Source organism: Canis lupus, chromosome 11, assembly GCF_011100685.1.
Source record: "Canis lupus familiaris isolate Mischka breed German Shepherd chromosome 11, alternate assembly UU_Cfam_GSD_1.0, whole genome shotgun sequence".
Lineage (NCBI taxonomy): Eukaryota > Metazoa > Chordata > Mammalia > Carnivora > Canidae > Canis > Canis lupus.
The window spans coordinates 22,996,616-23,021,410 of NC_049232.1; the positions used below are offsets into that span (position 1 = coordinate 22,996,616).

Sequence of the window (24,795 nt, forward strand, 5' to 3'; positions counted from 1 at the left end):
GGGAGGGGAACATGATGGGGGTGCTGTGATCAAGACTTCTGGTTTGAACATTGTTATGTGTGAGTTGCCAGGAGATGTCCAGATGTCAACTTCAAGAAGCCAGTTTTATGTCTGAGTTCGGGACTTAGAGTAGAGGTGTGGGTTGTGGGTAACTGGGGAGTCTTAGGTATGTGTGGAAAAAAGCCAAGGTAATAGAGGAGACCACTCAGGCAGAAAGCGTAATGCAAGGAGAGAAGGGGGCTTAGGACTTAGTACGTTTAGGGGTTGGAAGGAAGAGGAGGAGCAGAAGACTGAGAAAGACTTAGTGATATGATACAGGAAGAAAGTCAGGTTGCTGTTGTATCACAGAATCCCAAAGAGGATGGTGTTTTAAAAGGCAGAGAGGGGGAAAAAAAAGGCAGAGAGGAATTTTTTTTCTGCTGAGACTCCAAGAGATACCAAAGGATGACCGCTGTATTAAGTGCCACAGATGCCATCAAGGCCATGGTGAGGATGGCTTGGATGATATGGTTGTACAGGCCAGCCTGGAAAGGAGGGAGCCCGTGTGTTATATAGACAGTAGTCTTATTTGTTCTTGCATTTTGAATTCAGCCCCTGAGTTACCTTGTTTATGGTGTTCTATCAGCATCGTTTTGATGATGAGTTCATGAACATTAGACCGAGAAGGGATGAGGCAACCAAGGCCTAGGGGCAAAGTGGTTTGCTCACATTAACAATGAACCAGTGACAGAATTACGATGTGTTCAGATTAAATCATGCAACAGGGGGAGGTAGCTACTCACCTTTGTCTCTTCCCACCTAAGATACAAGCACCTTGAGGCCCGAGACTCAGGTCGTGCTTATGTACATTACCACAGTACCCAGCCCGGGGTTACCTAGGTGGGTTGTTTTGTTTTGTTTTCTTTTTAAATTTAGATAGACCTAGGTATATTTTGAATACATGAGGTCCCTTGATTGGGTTCAGCATAGGTGATCTTAGCCAGTGCCCTTAGCCCCAGGGAGTTGTATTTTTCATCTGTTTGTCTCCTACAGGTTATTACCTAAAATCCTTTCTCACTAGGGACTTTCCCCCCTCCCTCATTTCCTTGCTCTTGGACACAGATGGTTCCTAATGGTGACTGGTATTTTTGGCCGCTAAGTAGTTGTGTATGAGGGATGATCTGTGATGCCATGGTGCACTTCCCAAAAGAACAGCATTGATTGTCTTTGTTCAGCTTGCAGTTTTGAAGTATCAGAGAAGGAAATGGGCCACTTGTGGCATCTGTAGTAAATTGCATCGATAATAAGAGGCTGAAGTTAACACTTATGATTTTGGTTTAACAGCTCCGGCTACCCACAATTTTGTCTTTTGTGAATTTTAGTATCCTGAGAGCCCATGGCAGATTCTTCCAAGCTTCCAGAAAGTATAATGCTGGGAGACTAGCACAGACCTGTTTACCGCTATCAATTAGGCGCTCATTTCTGTTTTAATCCCAGGTCCTTTTTTTTTTTTTTTTTCATTTTTCTATGACCACTGGTCTAGCACTCTTGGCCAACTTTAAAAAAAAAAAAAAACTTCCTGGTGTTCTAGGTAGAAAAGTTTATAAATTCGTTGAATACATTTTTTGGGAATTATTTATACAAATATTGATTAAGTGAAAAATGTTACTTTAAGGTCATTCTATATACAGATAACTTTTTCTAAAAGATTTTATTTACTTGAGAGAGGGAGAAAGAGCATGAGCAGAGGGAGGGATATAGGGAGGGGGATAAGAAGACTCCCCATTGAATGATGCGATGATGGATGATGCGACACGGGGCTCAATCCTAGGACCCGGAAGTCATGACCTGAGGCAGAGGTCAGATGCTTAACTGTTGGAGCCACCTAGGTGCCCCTGTATATAGGTAACTCTTAATGTTGCGTTATTTACTTGAAATGTAGCCAAATCATTTGTTTCTGTGAGTTTGGAGAATCACAAAAGTTTTTGTGAACCAAGGAGTGTTTGAGCATCCAGTAAGTGATAGTAGGTCTCTCTTGGGGTCCTGGGAGGTAATATAGGCCAGTTTGGTCATGGTGGTAACAGGGAAGTTAAGGAACCTGCTCAGACTTGACTGAGGAAGGAGGCAGTAGTCTCCTTCCCAGGCCAGGCTTCCTGACCTAAGGCCAAAGCTCTTGTCTGACACGGATCTGTATTTCGAAGGGTTGTGGAATAATTCAAGATGTGGATGGGCTTCCTGTTTCGGAATATCTTAGACTTTTGAATGACCAACTCTGCTGTTGAGTTCAAAATCAAGTCTGTTTCTTCATTTAGGATAAAATGCCTATTTTGGAGGGCCTAAAGGAGGCTACATGTTCTTTGTGTATTTTGAAGAAAAGAGAAGCCAGGTATTGTTTGGATTTTGACCTGTAAATTACTGTATGGTTCTCCATGCCTTGCCCTGATAACAGTCATTTATAATACTTGATCATTCAGTTATTGGCCCTAAGTCGACTACAGCTTGGAAGGGGGAAGTCATTTCCAGAATGAAGGTCTATAGAGTTAAAGCTAAAAACTTTACTTGGCAAATTAGAACTCTATGTAAGAGGTTAAACTTGTCCTGCACCGAGAGACGCCAGCTTTCTGAGCCACTGACCGTACAGCCGTGGATAGAGATGTGTAGAAGAGAGGGCATTTGTAATTCTGGATGTCTTAAAGTGTGGTTCTGCTATGTAAGCTCGAGAACAAGTTTCTTCAGTCTTCCTATTTATTTACAACTGCAAGGTTTCAGTTGAAGGGTTTAACATGTATGCATTACTTGCATACCCCATGGATCTCAGCCAGGCCTTTCTCATTCCTCTGGGAATGACAGCACCCTGTTACATCTGTGTAGTATGTTTAATTTGTTAATAAACTACAACATTTTTTTTTTCTGATGGCATAGTATGTTTTATAATTTGGAAAGCACAAAAAAAGTACAAAGAAGAAAAATGTACCTGTAATCTTTCTGCTTGCTTAAAAAGCAGTATGTGTGAATCTATAACTTCTATGTATGTATGTATCTATATAGGTTTGGGGTCATAGTGTAGATGTATTTTGCTCACTTTTTTTCCTTCATGTATAGTGAACATTTTTCTCTGACAAAAAATATTTTACTTCATGACTTTCATTGATGGGATATATATATGTGTGTGTGTTTGTGTGTGTGTATATATATATATAGTGGGATGTATGTTTATACATATTTTTTCTTTGTCTCTCTTTCTCTCTCTATTCCATTGGACGGAAAGGCCATATGTAATTTAACCAGTACTTTTCTGCAGTAACCCACCATTTCACAGCTGAGGCTTTGTGACCCTACCTTTTCTAAATGATCCATATTCATGCTGCCGGTTGATTACAAAAGTATCAGGGAGTCTTACCAGGTTGTTCTTAGGTTAAAGATATTCAGGGTCTTGATGCCCTTGGAGATCAGGCATAGATCCAATTACTTTTTTTTTTTTTTAAAGTAAATAGAAATCATCACCTAGATTGATCTCCTGAAGCTAAAAAATCAAGCCCTTTCAAGTTACTTGAGAAGGTCAGAAGGAAAATGTTATGTTACAGGGCTTTGTAGCTACCATTCTCACAGCTCAGTGGAATGATGTAGGGAATATTTTCATAGAAATGTTTCTCTTTTAGAGATGTTTTTCAGATAAAGAAGGCTTGTTTAATTCAGGAAGAGTTATTTCATAGGAAATTAAATCTTTGTAAATCCTTTATCACATTTCCACACTTGCCAGTTCTCTAGCAAATGATGGCTTTCAAATGGTTCAGGAATAGTTTCTTAAAAGGAAACAATTCCATGTTTTGTACATACTCATTTTTTAATTTTTGAGTTGGTTAGGTAAGAGAAACTTGTGCTTTCTCCCTGTGGATGTCTATGGGTGATATTAGCAGTTTTAAAACTCAGAATGGTAAATACTTGTAGTGATTTTTTTTTTAATTTCACCTGATGAGAATGTTTTCTTGGGTGTGATGAATAACTCCAAAGAACTTTAAAAACACAGCCAGTGATGTTGGCCAGGTGCTGGAGAGTTGCTGCTGCGTAGAGATCAGTAATTGTTACATCTTGGTTTGGTATGCCTGGTGATGTCTAATCATGTTGTGTTCTTGGGAACCATGAAAGAATTTTCTTTTCAAGTCTTCGTGCATCATTTTTCTGACATTGATCAAAGTTTGGAAAACCAGTATTATGTATGTAGCCAGGGCATTCATAACTGTCTTACATTCTTAATCTTTTGGCTATTTGGTTGAAATATATCTATGCTTTTTAGATATTGAAAGCATAATATCCTTTAACCTATAACTGCAGAGTTAAAATGAATTTTATGTGAAATATTTAGTTGTGGACCACATCTTCAGCTTTTTATATGCCACAGTGGTCTTGTTTTTTTCCCTTCCATTGTCTGATAGTGAGGTCATTTTCAGTCCTCTGAGAAATTCTATTCCCAGCCAGATGCGGCTCATATATTAAAAGTAGCACCTGTGGCTAATATCACAGCAGCTTACCATAAATTTACATGGTAACTAGGATTATATCTGTCAAGACTGTTAAAAAACATCTAGATTTAATTTGATTTCCAGTATTGTAGGAGCTATCCAACATTTTGCTTCATAACTATATTTTAAAAGTTAAAAATCACTCCATTGTTAAGTTTTATAGCACTCCTAGTGCCCATTAAGTTGATTTGTTCAATGGAGGTCAGAGTAAAGCAACTTGGCTACATTAAGATCGGAAACCAACCCATTTGTGACAAATTTAGCCCTTTCGTGTGAATCTTCTCAACGTCTCTGCATTGATTGGATTCAGGTGTAGCTTATGTCAGTAGCATTTAACCTCAAAAGAATGAGCAGTGTGATTGGGTTGTTGTAAATTATGGAGCATTTTGCCTTCCCTTGTTTGAACGTAACTGTTGACTCTGCTGCCCATGCCTGACTGCTCCACCGCATCTGCCTAGAAATTAGTAGTTTGGTTTTACAGACATCTTGGAAAATTGGGGTGCATGCCCTCACCCCTTTCCCTCCTTTATGTGACCCTTCTAAGCTGTTTTATTCCCCATTATCCTTTGAGTCATCTCCCACGTGTTATGATTTGTACACCTGCAGTTCTAAAATTATTTTGGGGTGTCGTTATATCATGTTGTTCACCAACTTTCCAGCATTTATGGATACAATAATGATTCACTGTAAATCAAAATAATTTACAAGTTACAGATAATCTACTCCTACAAATAAGAATTGAATGATTAATTTCTTTGGCATCCTCCCATTTGAACGTGAGTCCTTAAAAAGAAACCAGTAACATATTTCTTTGGATTCGTGAAAACTAACTTATAGTCCAGAACTGAATGAAAGCATAAGTTCAGCTTTCTGGACATTCTGTATTTTGACATGTAAACAAATATAAGCTAATTAAGATATAATCAGTGTCTCTGAGCAGTCGTCTTGCTCCTGAGAGAGTCCTTAGGGTTGATCCCGTGGGTGAGGCAGCCTGCAGGACCTCAGAACTGGGTTCATAACCCTGAGTGGGCATACCCATGTTAGGTTGGAGCTCAGTGTGGAGGCATCTCTGCCTTGCTGATTATCCTTCTGGAGGGACCTTTGCAAGCTTCTTTGAGCCTGAGCCTCACCAAAGGGAATGGTAGCCTAGAATAAGGTGGTAGTGCATGGAAGAAATAATTTGGAGTGAGGCTAAAATTACATACATTGAGTGTGTTACCTGGTGTAATTAATCACTTAACAGTATAAAAAATTTCCGTAATGAGCAGTTTGGAGCCTTGTAAAATATTTTGTTGGTAAATCATGACATCATTGTCCACTTCTAGGTTAACTTGGGCAGCTGCCCTCTCCCCATCCCCCCCCCCCGCCCTTGTGACCCTGGATTGCCAGTGCAGTGTCCACTCAGAGGTATGTGGAAAAGAGGGGTGAAGATGGAAGATGGGTGTGCCCAGCACCAGTTTCTGACCCAGACTTTCTCAGTTGTTTACTCTTCTACCTCCTTTCTTACCAGGTCTTCACAGTTGGCCTTTCTGTCCTCTCCTACCACACTGTGGGCTCCTAGGGGGACAGGGACAGTGTCACGGGGCCCAGAGTCTGGAAAGGTGCTTGGTACAGAGCAGCAGATTGGTATACATGCATATCCTGTATTTTCAGGGACAGACTGTTCAGGAGATGCCAAATATTCCTGTTATGTTAAATGTTTCAGATCCTGTACAGAAAGTGGAAACGAGAGATTTTGCTGGCCACAATTAGTTTTTCTCCTCCATCTTCCATTGCAGTTAGAAGCATATGTGTGGTTTTGTTTTTAAATGTATCAGTTGAGGACAGTCCCGGTGGCACAGCGGTTTAGCGCCGCCTGAAGCCTGGGGTGTGATCCTGGAGACCCAGGATCGAGTCTCACGTCGGGCTCCCTGCATGGAGTCTGCTTCTCCCTCTGCCTGTGTCTCTGCCTCTCTCTCTCTCTCTCTGAATGAATGAATGAATGAATAAATAAATAAATAAATAAATAAATGTGTCAGTTGATGTTCTGGAGGAGATAGGAATCATGAGAGTGCTGGCCATGCAATGGGTCTGCCTTGCCACATAGCCTTTTTCAGGATCTCAAGGTTTAGCCTACAGAGGGCCCAGCAGCCGCATCTGTCCAGCTACCAAAGACACAGTCTTAGAAGGTTGATTTTGAGAACAAAAATAAAATGTATTTTAGAAGACCTGCTTATTTTCAAAGAGAAGTATTATTTACCCTTAACTCAGAAATGAGTTAAATCCTAAAAGAATCACTGAAGTGCCCAGTGCCAGCTTTTATCACTCATTAATACTCTGTTACTGTAATTGGTTTAGATATGGTAGAAATGGCTAATTTAGAGTCAAATGGGCCAACTTTTATAGCACAAAATATGTATAAAGCACTTTTGCATGCACTGGCTCATAAAACATGTTTACTTTGGTTCTTTCATGAATAACATCTCACATTGAGAAATGAAAACTGTGGTACTTAACTGCATTTTAGAATTTTGTTTTAAGCCATGCAAAACAGCATTGTATAATTGTTTTTTCAGATGATAGTATATATGAGTATATATGAGTAAAGTTTATATTTCTAGTAATGAAATCCTCACTTGGCAAATTTTGACTGTTGTTATATAGTTGGTGTTGGATGAACAAACAGATTTTACGTGAAACATTTTTTCATTCATTATACAAGCAAACATTTTTTTTAACTGCATGCAACTTTTCCTTCACCAAATTCTTAAAAAATAAGAATCCTTTAAAAATCCAAAACTTTGTTATAATGAGTCTATGTTATATACATCTAATATTGTAATACTCTGGGTCTGTAATTAAGAATGGGCTCTGCTGACCAGTGTTGGGAAGAGGCACAGAAGAAAGTTACAATACCTTGCCTATTTACAAATTAACCATTACCTGCCAAAAGCACATCAGACCCACACAGCGGACATCCGCTAATCCAGTGGTTAGCCATTCCGGGCTCTAATGCACACTGTTTTACACGTTAACGGTTTTGAAGTTCCAGGCCAGAGCTGACCTTTCACATGTGCTCCGTTCACAGTAGGAATCTCCACTCACTGCTTCCTGTCAGACTGGATTATGGTGACACAGCCCAGGGCTCACTTTGGCTGCAATTAAGTTTTTGATCAGAATTATTTCGTTCACAAACAATCACATTTGGTAAAATGTTACATCTGCCCTGAAAACCACTGGCAGCCTCTCAGTTTATCAGTGTGATGTGACTGTAATTCTTCATTTGTTTTTCATAAAATGGCAAACCATCTTCTACATGTTTTTTTTTTTTTTTCTTTTGCCAGTTTCTGCCTTTCATTTCTTTGGGCTTGGAAGGAAACTATATCTTGAAATAAGTATAGATCTACCCGTAGACTTTGGGAATTTGAATGGAATTGTCTTTGGTGCAGAACAAAATTATCCAATTGAGCCAAGATTCAAACATTATTTCCGAAAATTGTTAGTGGTCGTTCTGTTTCTCACACAAGGAAACGTTTTAGCTTTGGGAGTGGGGGGTTCGAGGTTTTGCTTCTTGGTCTGCAGTTCTGTAGCCTCTCTACCTACCATGTTGCTGCCTTGCAGTATTTATCGTCATGCGCATCTCGGGCTTTGTCACTGTGGTCACTGCCTTGGGTACCAGATATGAAACTGGCTGCGGCTCTGTTAGCTGCCCCCCATGTGGTGCTTTGACTAGCTTCTAAAAGTGATTTTCTCACTGAGAAGTGGCAGCAGAGGTACTCTGAGGTCGCTTTTTCACTGGCTAACTACGTAGCCTCTGTAATATGGTGTGGCTCTCAGCGACACTGAGTTTCAGAGCCGATTTTCACTGTTGAGTGTCATCACCCTTTGGAGCAGAGACCGTTACATGGTGGTTTTGTGGGTTGGGTGGGACACTTGAGCACAGGGTTGGAGTTTGGATTGGAGTTTGGGTAAAGGAAATGAACCTCTGACTTAATTTTGTGCAAATAGAGGCTGGGAAGCTGGTGCTGAGGTGGTGCTGTGCAGGGGAAGGGATAGAGTTAGCAGGTTGTGAAGTTAGGAATGCTTGAATGCTGTCTGAAATTCAAGCATTAGGTTTAGAAAGTTCAATTACTTTTAATGTATATGTAGAATGCTATTAAAGGAACTTATTACCAGGTTTTAAGTTATTGAGTTAAAACCCAAATCATTTCCCATTTGCTTTGGTGGGACCAAACTTACTCATTACTAACTCATAAACTTACAAGTGGCAACAGAAAGGTGTTGCATCAAAAAAATCTGTTTACCTTTAATTTTTTAAGATTCTCAATGAAGTAGGGCCTATATATACTTGTGAAAGCCGAAGACTTTATTTAAAGGGACTGTAAATATTAGATATATTCGTGTAACCATCATCGTCTCTATTGTCAGTGGTGAGCGGATTTTTTTTAAGCTAATCCATTTTTTTTTTTTTAATAGAGGACCAGGGGGAGGGAGGAGGGAAAGAAAGAGAGACTCTTAACCAGGCTCCATGCCCAGTGCAGAGCCTGATGTGGGGGCCCGGTTTCACAACCCTGAGATCATGACCTGAGCTGCAATCAAGAGTTCGGTATACAAAGGACTGAGACATGCATGTACCTCAGGTTAAACCCATTCTTACAGTGTTAGTCTTTAACAAAACACCATATTTGAAATATATCTGACCATATTTACTGTTTAAAGGAAATACATTTAAAGAAAGTGCTGAATAGTACTGAATTTCGAGGGAAAACACCAACCTAGAATCTTCTCTTTTAGTTATCATTGGTCAGTAATACTCTGCCTTCTTAGTAATACTCTGTATGTGGTATACAAACAGACAGTGGCCAGACAGGATTTCTAACTTAATTACAAGCTTATGTTAATAACGGTCATTGATTTTCTTATTTTCAACTTTTTCGTCTGAGATTGTGGAATTTTTAGAACTTTATATCCATAACCTGTTATGCCCATGTAATAATGTGTGTGGGTCATCTGCTGAGTTAAAGGAAGCTTCATCATCTTTGAAGGAGGTTTTAACTGAAATTTGAGGCAGTCAGGAGAAAGTAATGCAAAGTGCCTCACCTCAGTCTATGCTAAAAAAGCAGTGACTGCAGAAATCCTCTGCAGCACCCACCATGTGTGGACATGATCTCCAGGCCCAAAGCCTTCACTGCATCTAAGGAAGGCAACAGATGAAACACTTAAGAAGGTTCAAAAGTGCTCTTTCTGGAAAGGCTGGGACAGATAATTGTGACTTGGTGTCCACTCTCCTAGTATATGAAACTGAAAGATAAATGGGATACTTAACTACCTTAAAGTTTTACTAGCTCATATAAAAACACTTCTGAGATCCAAAGTAAGTTATTTATGCCAGACAAAGAACTCTAGACTGTCTCCTAAGTACCATGAAAAAAAAACAAACCCTTACTTCCTAAATAGTATGATTACTGGCTGAAGGAGACTCCAAGTCTATGCTCTGAGAAGAATCTTAATAATCTTCTTCTTATCATCATCATCATCATCATCATCATCATCATCGAACACAGAACTTATCTCTGTATTCTGGTCATCACATCACCCAGCAGGAGGAACCCTGCCATCATTGGTCTTCCCCCTTACTGTTGCGGTGGGGAAGTCAAGGCTGGCAGGGAGGAATAAGTATCCAAGGTGGGAGTGCTAAGCCTGTACCTCAAGCACACGTTCCCCTTTTCTGTTTCTGGACTTCATGTATCACAGGACCATTTAGGCACTTTTCCATAACATTCTGTGTGGGCTCAGAAGGATTTAAAGTTAAAGCAGAACATCTCTTTAGATGTTTAGTAGAGAAAATTAATTCAAACTAAAAATTGCAAGGCATGCTTTTCTGAGCCTTGAGGGTTTGGGCCAGTTAAGTGCTGCAGTCCCTGCCAGCCCCAACCCCGTTGGTCTCATAAAACATGGCACTCTGGATCATACATGTCTTTCAGAACCTCCCCCGAATTTATTTCTGAGCCACCCAGGCATCCCTTGCCCACTCTCCACAATCACACTCTCCACAATCACAGCTCAGCATATTTTTTGTATTTGAATTTGTAATTGCTCATAATTCTCAAGGTTTTGATGAAGAATACATCTCAGGGCAGGCAGGGCCCCCAAGTTTGCACTTGGTGCCTGAGGAAGATTAGGCGGAGCAAGACAATAATGGAGACTTTAACCTCATTATGGTCTACCAGTGTCATCATTTTGAAAGCCTAAGATGGAGATCATTTGATGTCTGTTGTACTCTTTTCTCTAAGCACTAAAGTCAGAGCTACGTAATAGCAGTTTTGCTTCCTGACTGCTTGGCCTTTTCACAGCTGCTCAGCCAGTGGTTCTTTCCTGGAGAAACCAGAGCTGAGCATGAAGGGTGAGTGGCAAGCCCCAGTCACACATGTGGCTGGAAGAAATATTTGACAATAAGAACCTTGGTCTCAGAGAAGTCTACTCTGGGGATCTTTCCACAGCGTACTCTCCCTGCATGTTGGAGGATTTGACGACAATGTCCCTGTTGTTTGAAGTTTGTTGGGTGGAGTGTTTGTTTTTACAGGTTCAATTGTCATAGTTTTGGCACAGTACTTGTGCTAATTGGTTGCTTTAATAGGTGCTCAGCTAAAGAGGACTTTACCATATTATCTAATGTTTTTACTGCGTGTTGAAAAAAAAAAAAGATTTAAAGAAAGATGTCTCATTTATTCCATAGACCTCAAATTATACAGTTGGTCTTCTAGTTTTGCCCCTAAAACTCCACAATGTATTGATAGAGAATTCAAAGAATCTTAATGTTCAGAAGGCTTGACTTAGAAAGACATATTTGGTATCCATGTCTCCTACGTGCTTGAATTGTGTACATGAAATAGTTTCTCAAAGAGAAGATGACGCATTCTCTCTGAGATTGTGTGGCTTCTAAAAAGAAGTAAAGAAGACCATGGAACTAACTGAAAAATGAGTAAGATGTTTTCATGTTCAGAGTACACAGTAAATGAATAGTACTATGACAGTTGAGGGGAAAGGCATAGGAAAAAAATTATAAAAGTTCTTCCTTTTTCTAAAGTTTTTGTTCTGTTTAATTTTTCTCTTTAATTAAACTTTGAAAGGGATGCCTGGGTGGCTCAGCGGTTGAGCATCTGCCTTTGGCTCAGGACATGATCCCACAGTCCCGGGTTCGAGTCTCACATCGGGCTCCCTGCATGGAGCCAGCTTCTCCCTCTGCCTCTGTCTCTTGCCTCTCTCTGTGTGTCTCTCATGAATAAATAAATAAAATCTTTTTTTTTTAAAATAAACTTTGAAAGTAAAAAGTATAGGAAACTTATTTTTGCTATCATTAACTTTTAGGTAAAGGAAATAAATGGAAAAAGTATAACCTGACATCAGGGATTTGTCCTAGATATACATGTGGGGGCTTTGGAGTTGGGCATACTTGGATTCGAATCCTAGCTTCACCTTTGATGAGATGTGTGATTCTGGACACATGACTTAGACTCTTACAGCCTCAGTTCTCTTCTCTGTAAAATAAAAATGATCAACCTGCTAGATGGTGATGGGCTATCATTATTAGCTGCTGTTCTTTTTAATTGAACATTTCTGTGTGTGAAGGGACTGTGCTATGTGATTGGTACACATCACCTCCTGTAGTGTCCGTAGGGAGTCTTAACCCAGCCAAGTGTTGTAGCTTGCTCAAGGTATGGGTACAGAACCCAGGTTTTGGATTCCTAGACTAATACTCTTCCATCTGCTTCTCACATAGTACTTTGTTTTTTAAATGTTCTATTCCTCTGAAAATGAAATACAATTGTAAATAAATTAACCAAGTTTATCCATTCCCCCTGTTGATGGGCATTTATTTATTTATTTAAAGATTTGATTGATTGATTGATTCATTAGAGACAGAGAGAGGCAGAGACACAGGCAGAGGGAGAAGTAGGCTACCTGCGGGGAACCTGATGCAGGACTCTATTCCAGGACCCTGCGATCACAACCTGAGCCAAAGGCAGATGCTCAACCACTGAGCCACCCAGGTGCCCCTATTGATGGACATTTAGGTTCTCGGCACTGCTCATTATTACTGTCAGTTCTGTAACAAGCATCCTTATGTCTCCTTATGTACAGATGTGAGAGTTTCCTTAGGGTATAGATCTAAAAATGTAATTGCTAGGATAACTCTTTGGCATACAGATTGAAAAAAATGAAGATGCAGGATTGTGACAAGTCAAGGCTTGAGGACAGTCACATTGTAGCTCATTGGATAAGGCTCTTCATCATCAGAGAACCGCATAGTGACCTAGGTCCTCATGATTTCAGAGCATTGTGAGCTGATTTTGAAGTGGTACTAGAAGTGTGGGAAGATGTATAAACATAATGAAAACAAGAATTAGCTAGTGGGGTCTCAGTCCAAGGTGTGAGTGCTTTAAGGCAAAAGACCTACTTTTACCAGAACTTATTATGATAGCACTAATTTGTAATGTCGCCAGTAATATTGCTTGTTTATAATCTGTCACCTTAAATTTTTACAAAATGCAGAATGTTAAATTCAAACCCATTACGGAATGTCTATTGTCTGAAAAAAGATACTTTCTGTTTGATTTCACAAGATTTATTTTCTTTAATTTCACAAATCAGAGGGCTCCAGGTTGTGACACAAATTGTATCTGTTTGCTGTGTTCATTCCTGTACACATCTTAGTGAAAAACTGTGCTGGTCGGGTTGGCTCAGGTTCTGCACATTCTGGAACTGGTGGAACTGGATTAGGACATTGCAGTGGCCACTCCAGTGGAGCTGGGGTGGAGGACCCACATGCCTGGTGTCTGCTAATCCATCTCATCCCCTTAGATTTCATTTCATTTCAATTTCATTTCATTTCATTTCATTCATTTCATTCATTTCATTTCATTTCATTTCATTTCATTTCATAGAAATGCACAAGAGAGCACACAAGCAGGGGAAGGGGCAGAGGAAGAAGGAGAAGCAGGCTCCTCACTGAGCAGGGAGCCCAATGCTGGACTTGATCCCAGGACCCTGGGTTCATGATTTGAACTGAAGGCAGACACTTAACCGAATGACCCACCCAGGTGCCCCCATCCCATTGTCTTTTAATCATCTCACTGCTTTCTGTGGAGGAATCCTATTGTACACCCGTCTTGATAGGCAGAGGTAATTATATATATTTGCTTGGGTAAGCAAATCGATAAACTTGCAATAAAGTGTATCAGACCATTTCTTTGGCAGGACCAACAAGAACAGCTTGTGAAGCAGAGCCGTTTCCAATGGAGCATGAAAAGTTTTGAAAATTCTCAGTAATAGCAGAGAGCAGCATTTGAAACCATCCTTAAACAATTGTTTGTTTTCCTCTTCCGCAACCACGTTTATAAAAATTCAGTCAGACAGGCGTTTTGTTTTGTTTTAAAATATTTTCAGTGAATTGTTATCTGCCGAATGCACATGTGTTCCTGCACTTTTTCTTTCACAATTGAAACTTTAAACCCTTCCCTTAAGTCCCCCTGAAAAACCTTGCTCTGCCCAGTAAGGTTTGCATATGTGAGAAGGGCTGAAGGGATTTGGACCCTGGAGAAACCTCCCAATTTAAAATCTGTCCTGTGTAGTTGTGCACCAGAAATGGCCATGGTCAGTGCTGCAGGGGCTCTTTGTCTTTATCTTCTACCAAGATTACTCACCTCCAAAAAGATCTTGGTTAATTTGGGTGTTTCAGTTTAGTTAATCAGATCAGGAGTGCTTGTGAACATAGCAAGAGGCATGATTGAAACATTTATAAAAATTTGGCTCATAGTAAGCACCATAATTTGTTGGAAAGAATTACCTCTTCAGTGACGTTAAAAAAAAAAAAAAAAAAACGACCCCAAAGATTGTGGTTTATAACACCACACCTGGTCCAGATTGTACTGGACGAATCCATATTTGCTTCGCTGTAAATGATTTTGAGGGTGGAATTCCTGGGTTGTTTTCTGTCTTGTAAGCCCTTGACATTGTACTGGTACCTGTGTGCACACAAACCTCCTGACATGGGAAAGGCCAGCTCAGCCTCCCACTGAAATGCAGGTTGGCTGCATTTATTCTGCATGTTCCTAGAATGAGGAAATGATATGACAATAAACAGAAATGCCCTTGCTGAGGAGAGAAGGGAAGCTGGTGTTTATCTGGTCAGGTGGTTTAGATTAGCCATGATGCAGCTCTGTATTATGTTACTTTAAATCTTTGTGTCCCAACAGGACATAAATTATGAAGATTGTTACAGTATGTTTCATCCTCTGTAAGATCAACAAATTGGAATAATTTTTTTTATAGGAAAATCACAGTGCTTTTGGCAAGGCTATTGAAGCCTTTAATTTGACTTGAGTTTTTCTCAAATATTATGGCCCGATGGAGAAAGTAGGATTTGCATAAGGTATGCAATAATAAACTTTGGAAAAACAAAAGGGAAGCATTTCTCTTGAGGAATTGGATCAAGTGGCAGAGTACTCCCTCTCCAGCAACATCTCTGTGTCTTCTTTGTGCCGGTGTGTGAGAGCCGGTGGTGTTCTTCTCCGGTGGTGTTGCAGGCAAGCTGTGCAGGTCTTGGTGTGGAGATGGAGCTTCATCGGGTGCTGCCGGCCCGTCAGCCCTCACGTGCACAGAGAAGGCAGCTGCTCCGTGGTGGGACTGGATGGGAGCCTGCTTGAAAGAGGGAAAGCCAACTTTCCCATTTATATACTTCCAGGAAAACAGACTGTTTTTCCCCCTCCTCAGGATATTATGAATGATTAAAAAAAATACCCCAAACCCTAAAAACCCAACGTGATCAACAATTGAAGCTAAGGTAATTTATATAGGAGTACTGTAGAAAGAATTGACCTAAGTAAGCATTTGTTCTTTTAAAGATTTCTTCTGTCCATTACTATTTCCTGAATTGTTAGCCTTACTTGTGAATTTTTATCACAGAGACTTAATTTTTTCCTTCATATCCAGGATGCAACCAAGTTTACTTGGCCACACAGAGCAACTTTTCTAGAGGAAAAAAATTGCATAAAATTACTTTGTGTAGGATTCAAGCAGATTGGAACCTTTGCAGTATTGCCCAGTAACATGTTTTCTGTGCAAAGCACTCTGCATGTTTTTATGAGAACACCTTGCACAGTGAAGCTAAGTAGTAGAGCTTCTGATTTACAGGGACGGGGAGAGGGAGGTGAGTGAGGTTTAGGATTCGTTCAAGGCCAGAGAATGAGACAGAGCTGGGATTAGAACTTTTCAGGATGAGATGACACCATCCACCAGACCCTCTGAGTCTTTTGATACCAAAAGCAGGGTAAGTGCTAAGTCTGTTTTACTCTCTCTGTGTGTCCAGCCCTGAGATTTTTCTTCAATTCTTTAGTAATACTGTTTAAAACAGAAACAAAAAAGTCCCTAGTTTCAATCTTTTAACTATCCAAAGGTCTCTCCTTAAGCCTCATCATAACAGGTTGAGGATAAATTCTGAATATATTTGTGGTTTGCTTTAGCTCAGTGTCTGAAGACTCTGACAGGTTCAGGGACCTTTTCAAGTTCACAACCTATGTGTGCACTTTGAAACAAATAAATACAGACGAGTTAAGAGATGGTCTCCTTCTTCACCAGGCTTCTTCTGGATTGGCAGTGTTTTCTGAGAAGTGGGTCTGGCAGGCTGTTTGCTTGCAGTGATGCATTGCAGCCGTCTATCGCTGGAGGTCCTCTGCTGAATTATCTGGAGGTCTGATCGGGCTTGAATGTTTCAGTGGTATATTTTTCTCACAGAAGATATTGGCAAATGTCATCAAAACTGTACTTAAAAACCCTTAAAAGGAGAATTGATCCAATATAGAAATAAGCAAAGACTAAGTATGAATTTGTTGATGGTGGGATAGACCTTTTTATACAGTTACAGATTTTGTGATGTGAGATGAGACTCTGTTTTGCAAAATGTGTACTGCTCATAGAAAATGTATTTTCTGGACAGGTAAGCCAAACAGGTATTGCTTTGTTTCTTTAAAGTATTTTTTGAGTACCATCTCTCCCTACCCCATGCTGTGAGAGTAGGTGTTCTTTCTGCTCTGAACCCTTGTTCTATTCCTTCAACTCTTTTGGTTTTATTGTTGGAGGATCTTGACTTTCAGTTTAATTTAAAATACTCCAATTGGAGCAGAAGCTTTTTTGCCTTCTCTCTATTTAAACTTAGGTACAATAATAGGGCAGGACAGTATCATGTCAGATAATATATTGGAATCACATAGTGCAGGTAGTAGTAGCATCTCTTTAAAAGGAGCCAGTTGATTATAAAGAAGAAAAGGTCGGGAGTAGACTGCCATTTTGCCTGTTATTTGATTTTTTAAAAATGTATTTGGCTAGATATTCCATATATCTTAGTGATCTGGATGCATAAAGTTGAAGCCTAAGGATATTTTTCTATATAAATTTGAATTTTTATAAATTGCATAATGGTGACAATGACAAGGAGCCTGAATTCTAATTCTTGAAGGATTTAATTCATGAATTCTAATTTGACTAAAACAAAGCAAAAAATATTTGGAAGTCTTTGCCATACCTCTTATTTCATGAGACTCCTGAAGGATAACAAACAGGAATTATCAGCTGATTAGGAAAGACAACTTCCAATGAGGCTTTTCCCAAGCACCTATCTGGTGGTCATAAGCAGCCGTAGAGACAACAGGGAGGCATGAGAAGTTACTTGATATTAGGGAACTCCAAGTAAATGGCTTCTCTAGTGAATTCCTGTTGGGATGATTTTGAAACCCATATTTTCACTTTGCTTTAGAGGGAAATGATGGATAGGAAACTGGTGAAGTGTGCTGATTCCAAGAGAGCAAAACTGAAGGATTGTGAGAAATTTCAGATGAAGCTAATCACACAGAGCTGTTGATATGCCCCATAGTAGCTGATGATGATATGGGGAAATGTAATTTAAACTTACATGCAGAGGAATTTGGAAATTAATCATGTCTTTTTAGGGAAAAGATTCTCAGCTTGTGATCCTCTTGTCCATAGCGCTTCTTTGGCTCACATCAGATATGTGGTATTTGTCTAGTTAGAGGACTTTCCTTAAAAACAAAACAGAAATGATGGGCTCTTAGGTATAATTGTGGGTAGAGGTGTTGATGTTGGTTCAACTCTGCTGCCTGGAGAAGCGTGGATACTAGTAGACCTCTGTCAAAGAGTAGTCATCTAGCCTAGGAAGTCAGGAGGAATTTATTAATGTAATTATAAATCCTAGTTCTGCAAAAGAAAACTGTTTTGCACCTTGCTTCATTTAACAGTATATTTTTGAAGATAGTATCATATAATTAGCTAAAAGCTATCTTATTTTTCCACATGGCTGTTTGGGATACTACGGTAATTGCCAAAAATGATGACTTAAGAACTTTTCTGTAAGGCTCTGGAATGTTACGGTTCTGTGAGCACAGCTTTTGAGGGTAATGTTTAGAAGTGAGCATGCTACCTCACAGGTTGTATATTTATTACCAACAGCTTAAGGGGCACTAATTTAGCCTACAGTACAGTAGAGCCAGCTGCTCATTTGGTACCTTGTGGGCATTGTTTCAGATGCCTCGGAGAAGCCAGTTTTAAGAGAAAAGTGGGATAGTCTTGGCATGAATTATTGGAGATAATTCTCTACAGTGGATCAATTTGAAGGCAGGTAGAGTAGTGGCCTGGGATTGGTGGGGGTTGTGTCTGTCCCCAGACACCCATACTAAACTGCTTAGGTGTTGGTCCTCAGGTAAGGTCTTTAGTCTGGCTCTTCAAGGACACAGGAATCACCTGCTTGCCTCATATGCTCACCGACAGATTGCCATTTCCACTGGAAATCTTTCTATGAGGATACTTACTTAGAGAAACAGTTTTCAGTAGGTTTCTGATTTTTCATCCTTGTGAGGGTGAATTTCTTTGGTCTTCAGTGGTTCTTCTCATAGGTTTGGAAAGGATCTTCCTGTCTAGGCCCCAGACATTGTAAAGTTAAAGTGTTGGTGATGATAATAATCAGTAGCATTCACTGAGCGTCTCATAGAATGCTTGGCACATACTCCATTTTTACATAATAGGAAACTGAGGATCGCTTCAAATGTTAAGTGGTTTCTCTGAAATCAGATAGCTAGTGAATAGCAGCACTAAGATTTCTTTCTTTCTTTCTTTCTTTCTTTTTTTCTTTTCTTTTCTTTTCTTTCCTTTCCTTTCCTTTCCTTTCCTTTCCTTTCCTTTCCTTTCCTTTCCTTTCCTTTCCTTTCCTTTCCTTTCCTTTCCTTTCCTTCCTTTCCTTTCTTTTCTTTCTCTTTTCTTTTTTTTTAGCACTAGGATTTCAATCTAGGTCTCTGACCCTAACATTTCTACACTAGACCAACATGCTCAAAATATGAATGACACTTCGGAGAAAAAAAGCATGGATCAAATACATCTTTGGTTGGGTCTGTTCCTCACAATTCTCATGTTGCTAGTCCAGAGTATTCTTCTGTTGCCGGCAAATTAGTATCTGATGTTCCCTTTGCAGTGGCTAGAACAGTTAACAGTGTTTCCATGAGAAAGTCATGGTGAGTCATGTAATATTCTGGGGCAAAGAATGCCTTTTCTTGGTGCACCAGGCAGTGTTTATGTGGTTGATCAGTCACAACACCATGGGAAGGCCCCGTCCTGTGACATGTGCGTGCTTGGCAATGATCTTGCTGTGCATTTTGCTTAATAATTTTCATTATTTTTAATTAAAGTTGAAGAAGTGCAGACTCTAGCTGAAATTAAGGTAGGTTGTATTGCCGGAATCTGGTAATTACTTTAATTGATCACAAGATAGTTTCCTTGATCACCAATTAGACTAAATTGCCGATCATGTTTCAAGACGTGAAGAAATGCCCAAACTGATTTATGTAATAGTGTTTTCATTTCTAATCAGACGTAAATATCCTTTCCTTCCATAGCAATTGTGTTTTCTAAAAGAAGAGTTGTAGGCCTACAAACATAAAGGTGATTCACAAACAATAGAGTTCTAATTCATTGAATTAGTAAAGGAAGTATTTAGAGGCTTAATGGAGATTGTACTGGGGAAATTACTTTGGAGTCGCTGGTGCTCATTTTCTTAGTGGGAGATATGTTCTTTTTTAGGGCATAATTACAATAGTCTATAATCAAAATATAAAAGGCAGCAGATTTAAAGAACATCTATCAAAGAGAATTGCTCTGGGTAATGAAAGATTTGTATTGTAAATATGTGCTAGAAGTTAAGTCTTAGAACTTTAATAAATTGTACATGTTACTTGGGCTGAAGCTGCATTTTACATTCAGGGTACTTCTGTTAAACATTTCACAGATTGATACAGGGTTTTTGTTTTGGTTTTGTGCATCTGATAGTCTTTCATATTTTCATGGAATAAAATGGAACAAAAGGAACTTTAAGAAAAATTAAAGTTCCCTAGGAATACTTGATTTGGGGTTCATGGAAAAATCTTTTAATTGCTGATGGTTTGGAGATTTCCAAATGACAAACTTCATTGGGCCCAATTTACCGTGATTGTTGTGCTTACATTCCTTAATATGGCAGAGTGACTTAAAAAGTCATACTTCATCATGCATTCATTGACTTGTTCATAAAATGTTTGTAATTTGCAAAAGAGGAAAGACTGAAACTATTATCAGCCATTATATGTTATTTGTTGGCCATATGTTTGTTTGAAATGGCCATAGCTCAATAGAATATGGCTCATGGATAAACTATGTTGTAAATTGGCACTAAAAACCCACCCAAACAGGTAGGCATATGTTAAGAAGCTAACATGAGCCAAAATATTTTAATATGAACCAGGTTACATATGTTGCACTATCTCAGTTCCCTTTAGAGTGAGATCTTCATTTGCATGACGTCTTCATTTTTCCCCAAACTAATTTTTAAAAGTAGACCAGGTATCTATATGGCACAAATTCAGAGGCACCAAAGAGATAGTAAGTCTTTTCTGGTCCCTTCTTCTCAGCCACCCAGTTTCCCCTCTCCACCGCTGTCATTCACAGTTACCAATCTCTCAAGTATGGTTGCAGAGGTATTCATGCATATAGTTTCCTCTCCTTTGTACAATTCACAGACTATTGTTATGCATTTGGTTTTCATGTAGTAATGTATCTTGGAGGTTTTTCTTTTTTTTTTTTTTCTTGGAGGTTTTTCTATGTCAACAGAGAGTTTCTTCATTCCTCTTAATGGCTGCATAGTATTCCTGTGTGTAAATGGACCATCCTATATTTAATCAGTTTCTTGCTGATGGACCTTTAGCTTTTTAAAACCTGTAACTCTTACAGGCTGTGCTGCAGTGACCATTCCTCCCCCCCCCCCTTTTTAAGCCATTTATTTATTTTAGAGAGAGACAGAGTGGGAGGAGAGGCAGAGAGAGAGGGAGAGGCAGAGAATCCCAGGCAGACCCTGTGCTGAGCATGGAGCCCCACATGGAGCTTGATCTCAGGATCCCGAGATCATGACCTGAGATGAAACCAAGAGTTGGAGGCTGAACCAACTGTGCCACCCTGGCGCCCTGCAGTTACCATTCTTCCAAGTCATATATAAGTGTTCCTGCAGGATTAATTCCTAGAAGTGCAGATACTTAGCTGAAAGGCATAGGCATTTTTAATTTGGGTGGATATTGTCAGATTCTCTTCCAGAGTGATGATATATTAGTTAATATTCACCAGCATCATGTGAGTGCCTTTTCTCCTGTATGCTCATCAACAGAATTTTTTTGTTTTTTAGATTTTATTTATTTATTCATGAGAGGCAGAGACATAGGCAGAGGGAGAAGTAGATTTCCTGCAGGGAGCCTGATGCAGGACTCAATCCCAGAACCCCAGGATCACGCCCTGAGACAAAGGCAGACGCTCAACCACTGAGCCACCCAGGCCTCCCTCATCAACAGAATATTATCATACATTTTGATCTTTATCAAACTGGTAAGTTTAACTTAGTTCCCACCCCCTGCAGCTTTATTGAGATATAGTTGATGTAAAAGTTAGTATTAATTTGTGCTTCTCTGAACATGTATGATTCTGAACAGTTTTTATGTTTAGGAGCCATTTGCTTCCTTTGTTACCTGTTATGTCCTTTGCTTATTTAAAAAACTGGTGGTTAATATTTTTCTCATTAATTTGTAGGAGTTTTTTTTTGTTTTTTTTTTGTTGTTGTTGTTTTTTTTTTTGTAGGAGTTCTTTATATGCTAAAGAAATACGTACTGCAAACCTGGCTTGTTTATCTTTTAATTTCATTTGTTGGTTTTTATTGCTATATAGAAAAAAATTTTTAATGTAGTAAGATTTACCTGGTTTTTTTTAGGAGTGGTTTAAAGTTTTCTGCCAATAGAATTCATATATTTTTTGTTAAGTTTACTCCTAGGTGATTTTTGGTGCCACTTTAGATGGAATCTTTTCTTCCAATATATTTTCTAGTTAGTTGTTTGTATAAAAGATCTTTTTTTTGGCTTGTTTTATTCTTGACTTTAATGGGAATCTTTTAGTGTTTTCCATTTAAGAATATAACCTTTAGACCGAGAACATAGTCTATTAAAGAAGGATCCAATTTGGGTTCTTCCTAACTGCTGCTATTATGAACAAACAGTGATACATTATCCATATAGCCAATTTTGGTATATGTATTTTGATGCTGTGGTTACATGCTCCTATATACCTTTCAAATATAAAGCAATTTTTGTACTCATTACTTGTTATAAATAAAACCATTGATAACCACAAAAAGAGAGGCCCATATATTTTTAATTCATTAAGAATTTTAATACATAAGAAATACTGAATTTATCAAATATCTTTTCAGAATTTATGGAAATCATATGATTTCCCTCTACATTTATTAATATGGTAAATTATATGAGTATATTCCTTATATTGAACATTCCTTGCATTCTTAGAATAAATCCCATTTGCTCATGGTTCTTTGTTCTTTTAGTATATTGCTAGGTTTTATTTATTAAGATTTCACTTAATATCAGATCAACTTGTACTTTCATTGTTACATGCTATCTTTGTGAGAATTTGGGCATAGTGTTATGGTGGTTTATAAAACTAATTTGAAAATGTCCTCCTTCTGTGCTCTGGAACAGTTTAATTAGTATTAGAGTTAACTCTGCCTTCAAGGTTTTATAGAATGGCTCTGTGAAATGGCTAGAACTGTCATTTTTTGGTGTTATTCTTGTTTATATGTTTTTTTTTCTTCTGGGGTCAGTTTTGATTTTTTGGGGGGTAATTTTTATTGGAGAACTGTTTTACCTATGTTTTGAAATTTCTTTGTATAAATACTTGAATTTGTTTAAAATTTATTTTTTTGTATGTTTTGAAATTTCCTTTATCTGTAGTTACTTCTCTATTCTCATTTCCTTTTTTTTTAAAGATTTTATTTATTTATTCATGAGAGACACAGAGAGAGAGAGAGAGAGAGAGAGAGAGGGAGGGAGGCAGAGACACAGGCAGAGGGAGAAGCAGGCTGCATGCAGGGAGCCTGACGTGGGACTTCAGGATCACGCCCTGGGCTGAGGGTAGTGCTAAACCACTGAGCCACCCGGCTGCCCCTGTTTTATTTATCTATACTTTTTCTCCATATCTTTTTGTTTGTCTTTAAATGAAGTAGCCAGTTTCCTAATACATAATTGTTTCAGCTATTGGATTTAAAAGTTCTGCCATTTTTTTCTTTGCTGTTCATTTACATTTGCTGCTCTCTTTATTTTATTTTATTTTTTAAAGATTTATTTATTTATTTATGATGGACATAGAGAGAAGAGAAAGAGAGAGAGGCAGAGACACAGGCAGAGGGAGAAGCAGGCTCCATGCTGAGAGCCCGACGCGGGACTCGATCCTGGGACTCCAGGATCGCTCCCTGGGCCAAAGGCAGGCGCCAAACCGCTGAGCCACCCAGGGATCCCCTGCTCTCTTTATTTATATTCATTCTTGTTTTCCTCCCCAAGTTTATTTTTTAAATTTATTTTCTTATAAGTTCTTAGTTTAAATATTTAAAGGTGTTTATTCTGATTACTGTTTTACATGTGTCCTATATATAGTGCATACATTAATAATTTCTATTCAGTTTCTGTTTTGATTTCTTCTCTGAATCAAGACTTTATTTTTTTTTATTTTTTTAAATTTTTATTTATTTATGATAGTCACAGAGAGAGAGAGAGGCAGAGACACAGGCAGAGGGAGAAGCAGGCTCCATGCACCGGGAGCCCGACGTGGGATTCGATCCCGGGTCTCCAGGATCGCGCCCTGGGCCAAAGGCAGGCGCCAAACTGCTGGGCCACCCAGGGATCCCTGAATCAAGACTTTAAAAGAAGAATTTAAAAACATTTCCAGATAGTACTTTTGCTACTTCTGCCTTCTCATTTTGTTTTTAATTTTATCAGAGAATGTTGTCAGCACTATTTCTACTTTTTGGAATTGATTGAGATTTCCTTTGTGGAACAGTGTATGTTCAATTTCTGTGAATTATTTTTTTAAGATTCTATTTATTTATTCATGAGAGAGAGGCAGAGACATAGGCAGAGGGAGAAGCAGGCTTTCTGGACGGAGCCTGATGGATCCTGGATCCCAGGATCACGCCCTGAGCTGAAGGCAGATGCTTAACCACTGAGCCACCCAAGCATCCCAATTTCTGTGAATGTTAAGTAGATATTTTAAAAGATATATTCTCATTGTTTAGAGTTGAAAGTATACTGGTTAGATCTACTTTATTTTTTATTTATTTTTATTTTTTTGTGGACTAGATCTACTTTTTAAATGATATATTTAAGTAGTTCATCTTCCTTTTGTTTGGTTATTGTGCTGTGGGTTAGGAAATAGTAAGTAAAGTTTCCACTACAGATGTTTCTGTTTGTCTTGTATTTCTTGCCATTTCTGCCTCATTGATTTTGATGCTGTGTTACTTGTAGTATAGCATCACAATTATTCAATCTTTAGGGCAGCCTGGTGGCTCAACGGTTTAGCACCGCTTTCAGCCCAGGGCGTGATCCCAGATCTCCCCTGGATCAAGTCCCATGTCAGGCTCCCTGCATGGAACCTGCTTCTCCCTCTGCCTGTGTCTCTGCCTCTCTCTCTCTCTCTCTCTCTCTCTCTCCCCTCTGTGTGTGTGAGTGTGTCTCATGCATAAATAAATAAAATCTTTTAAAAAAATTATTCAAGGGCAGCCCCGGTGGCGCAGCGGTTTAGCGCCGCCTGCAGCCCAGGGCGTGATCCTGGAGACCCTGGATCGAGTCCCACGTCAGGCTCTCTGCATGGAGCCTGCTTTCCCTCTGCCTGTGTCTCT

At 39.1% G+C, this 24,795-nt stretch overlaps 1 protein-coding gene across 3 annotated transcripts in view; it reads left to right on the plus strand.

The window, feature by feature from the left end:
• The window catches only part of PCBD2 (pterin-4 alpha-carbinolamine dehydratase 2), a 54,035-nt gene that overhangs the window by 20,604 nt on the left and 8,636 nt on the right, over positions 1-24,795 (plus strand). Inside the window, exon 1 of one of the 3 annotated variants that reach the window (XM_038552204.1) lies at positions 15,674-15,807. The exons of 1 other annotated variant lie outside the window; for it this stretch is intronic. In XM_038552204.1, the coding sequence (XP_038408132.1) occupies positions 15,760-15,807 (48 nt within the window). In that variant the 5' untranslated portion in view covers positions 15,674-15,759. Of the gene's footprint in view, positions 1-15,673; positions 15,808-21,314; positions 21,444-24,795 lie in introns of those variants that run through there. One more of the 3 variants, XM_038552205.1, reaches the window with a different exon arrangement.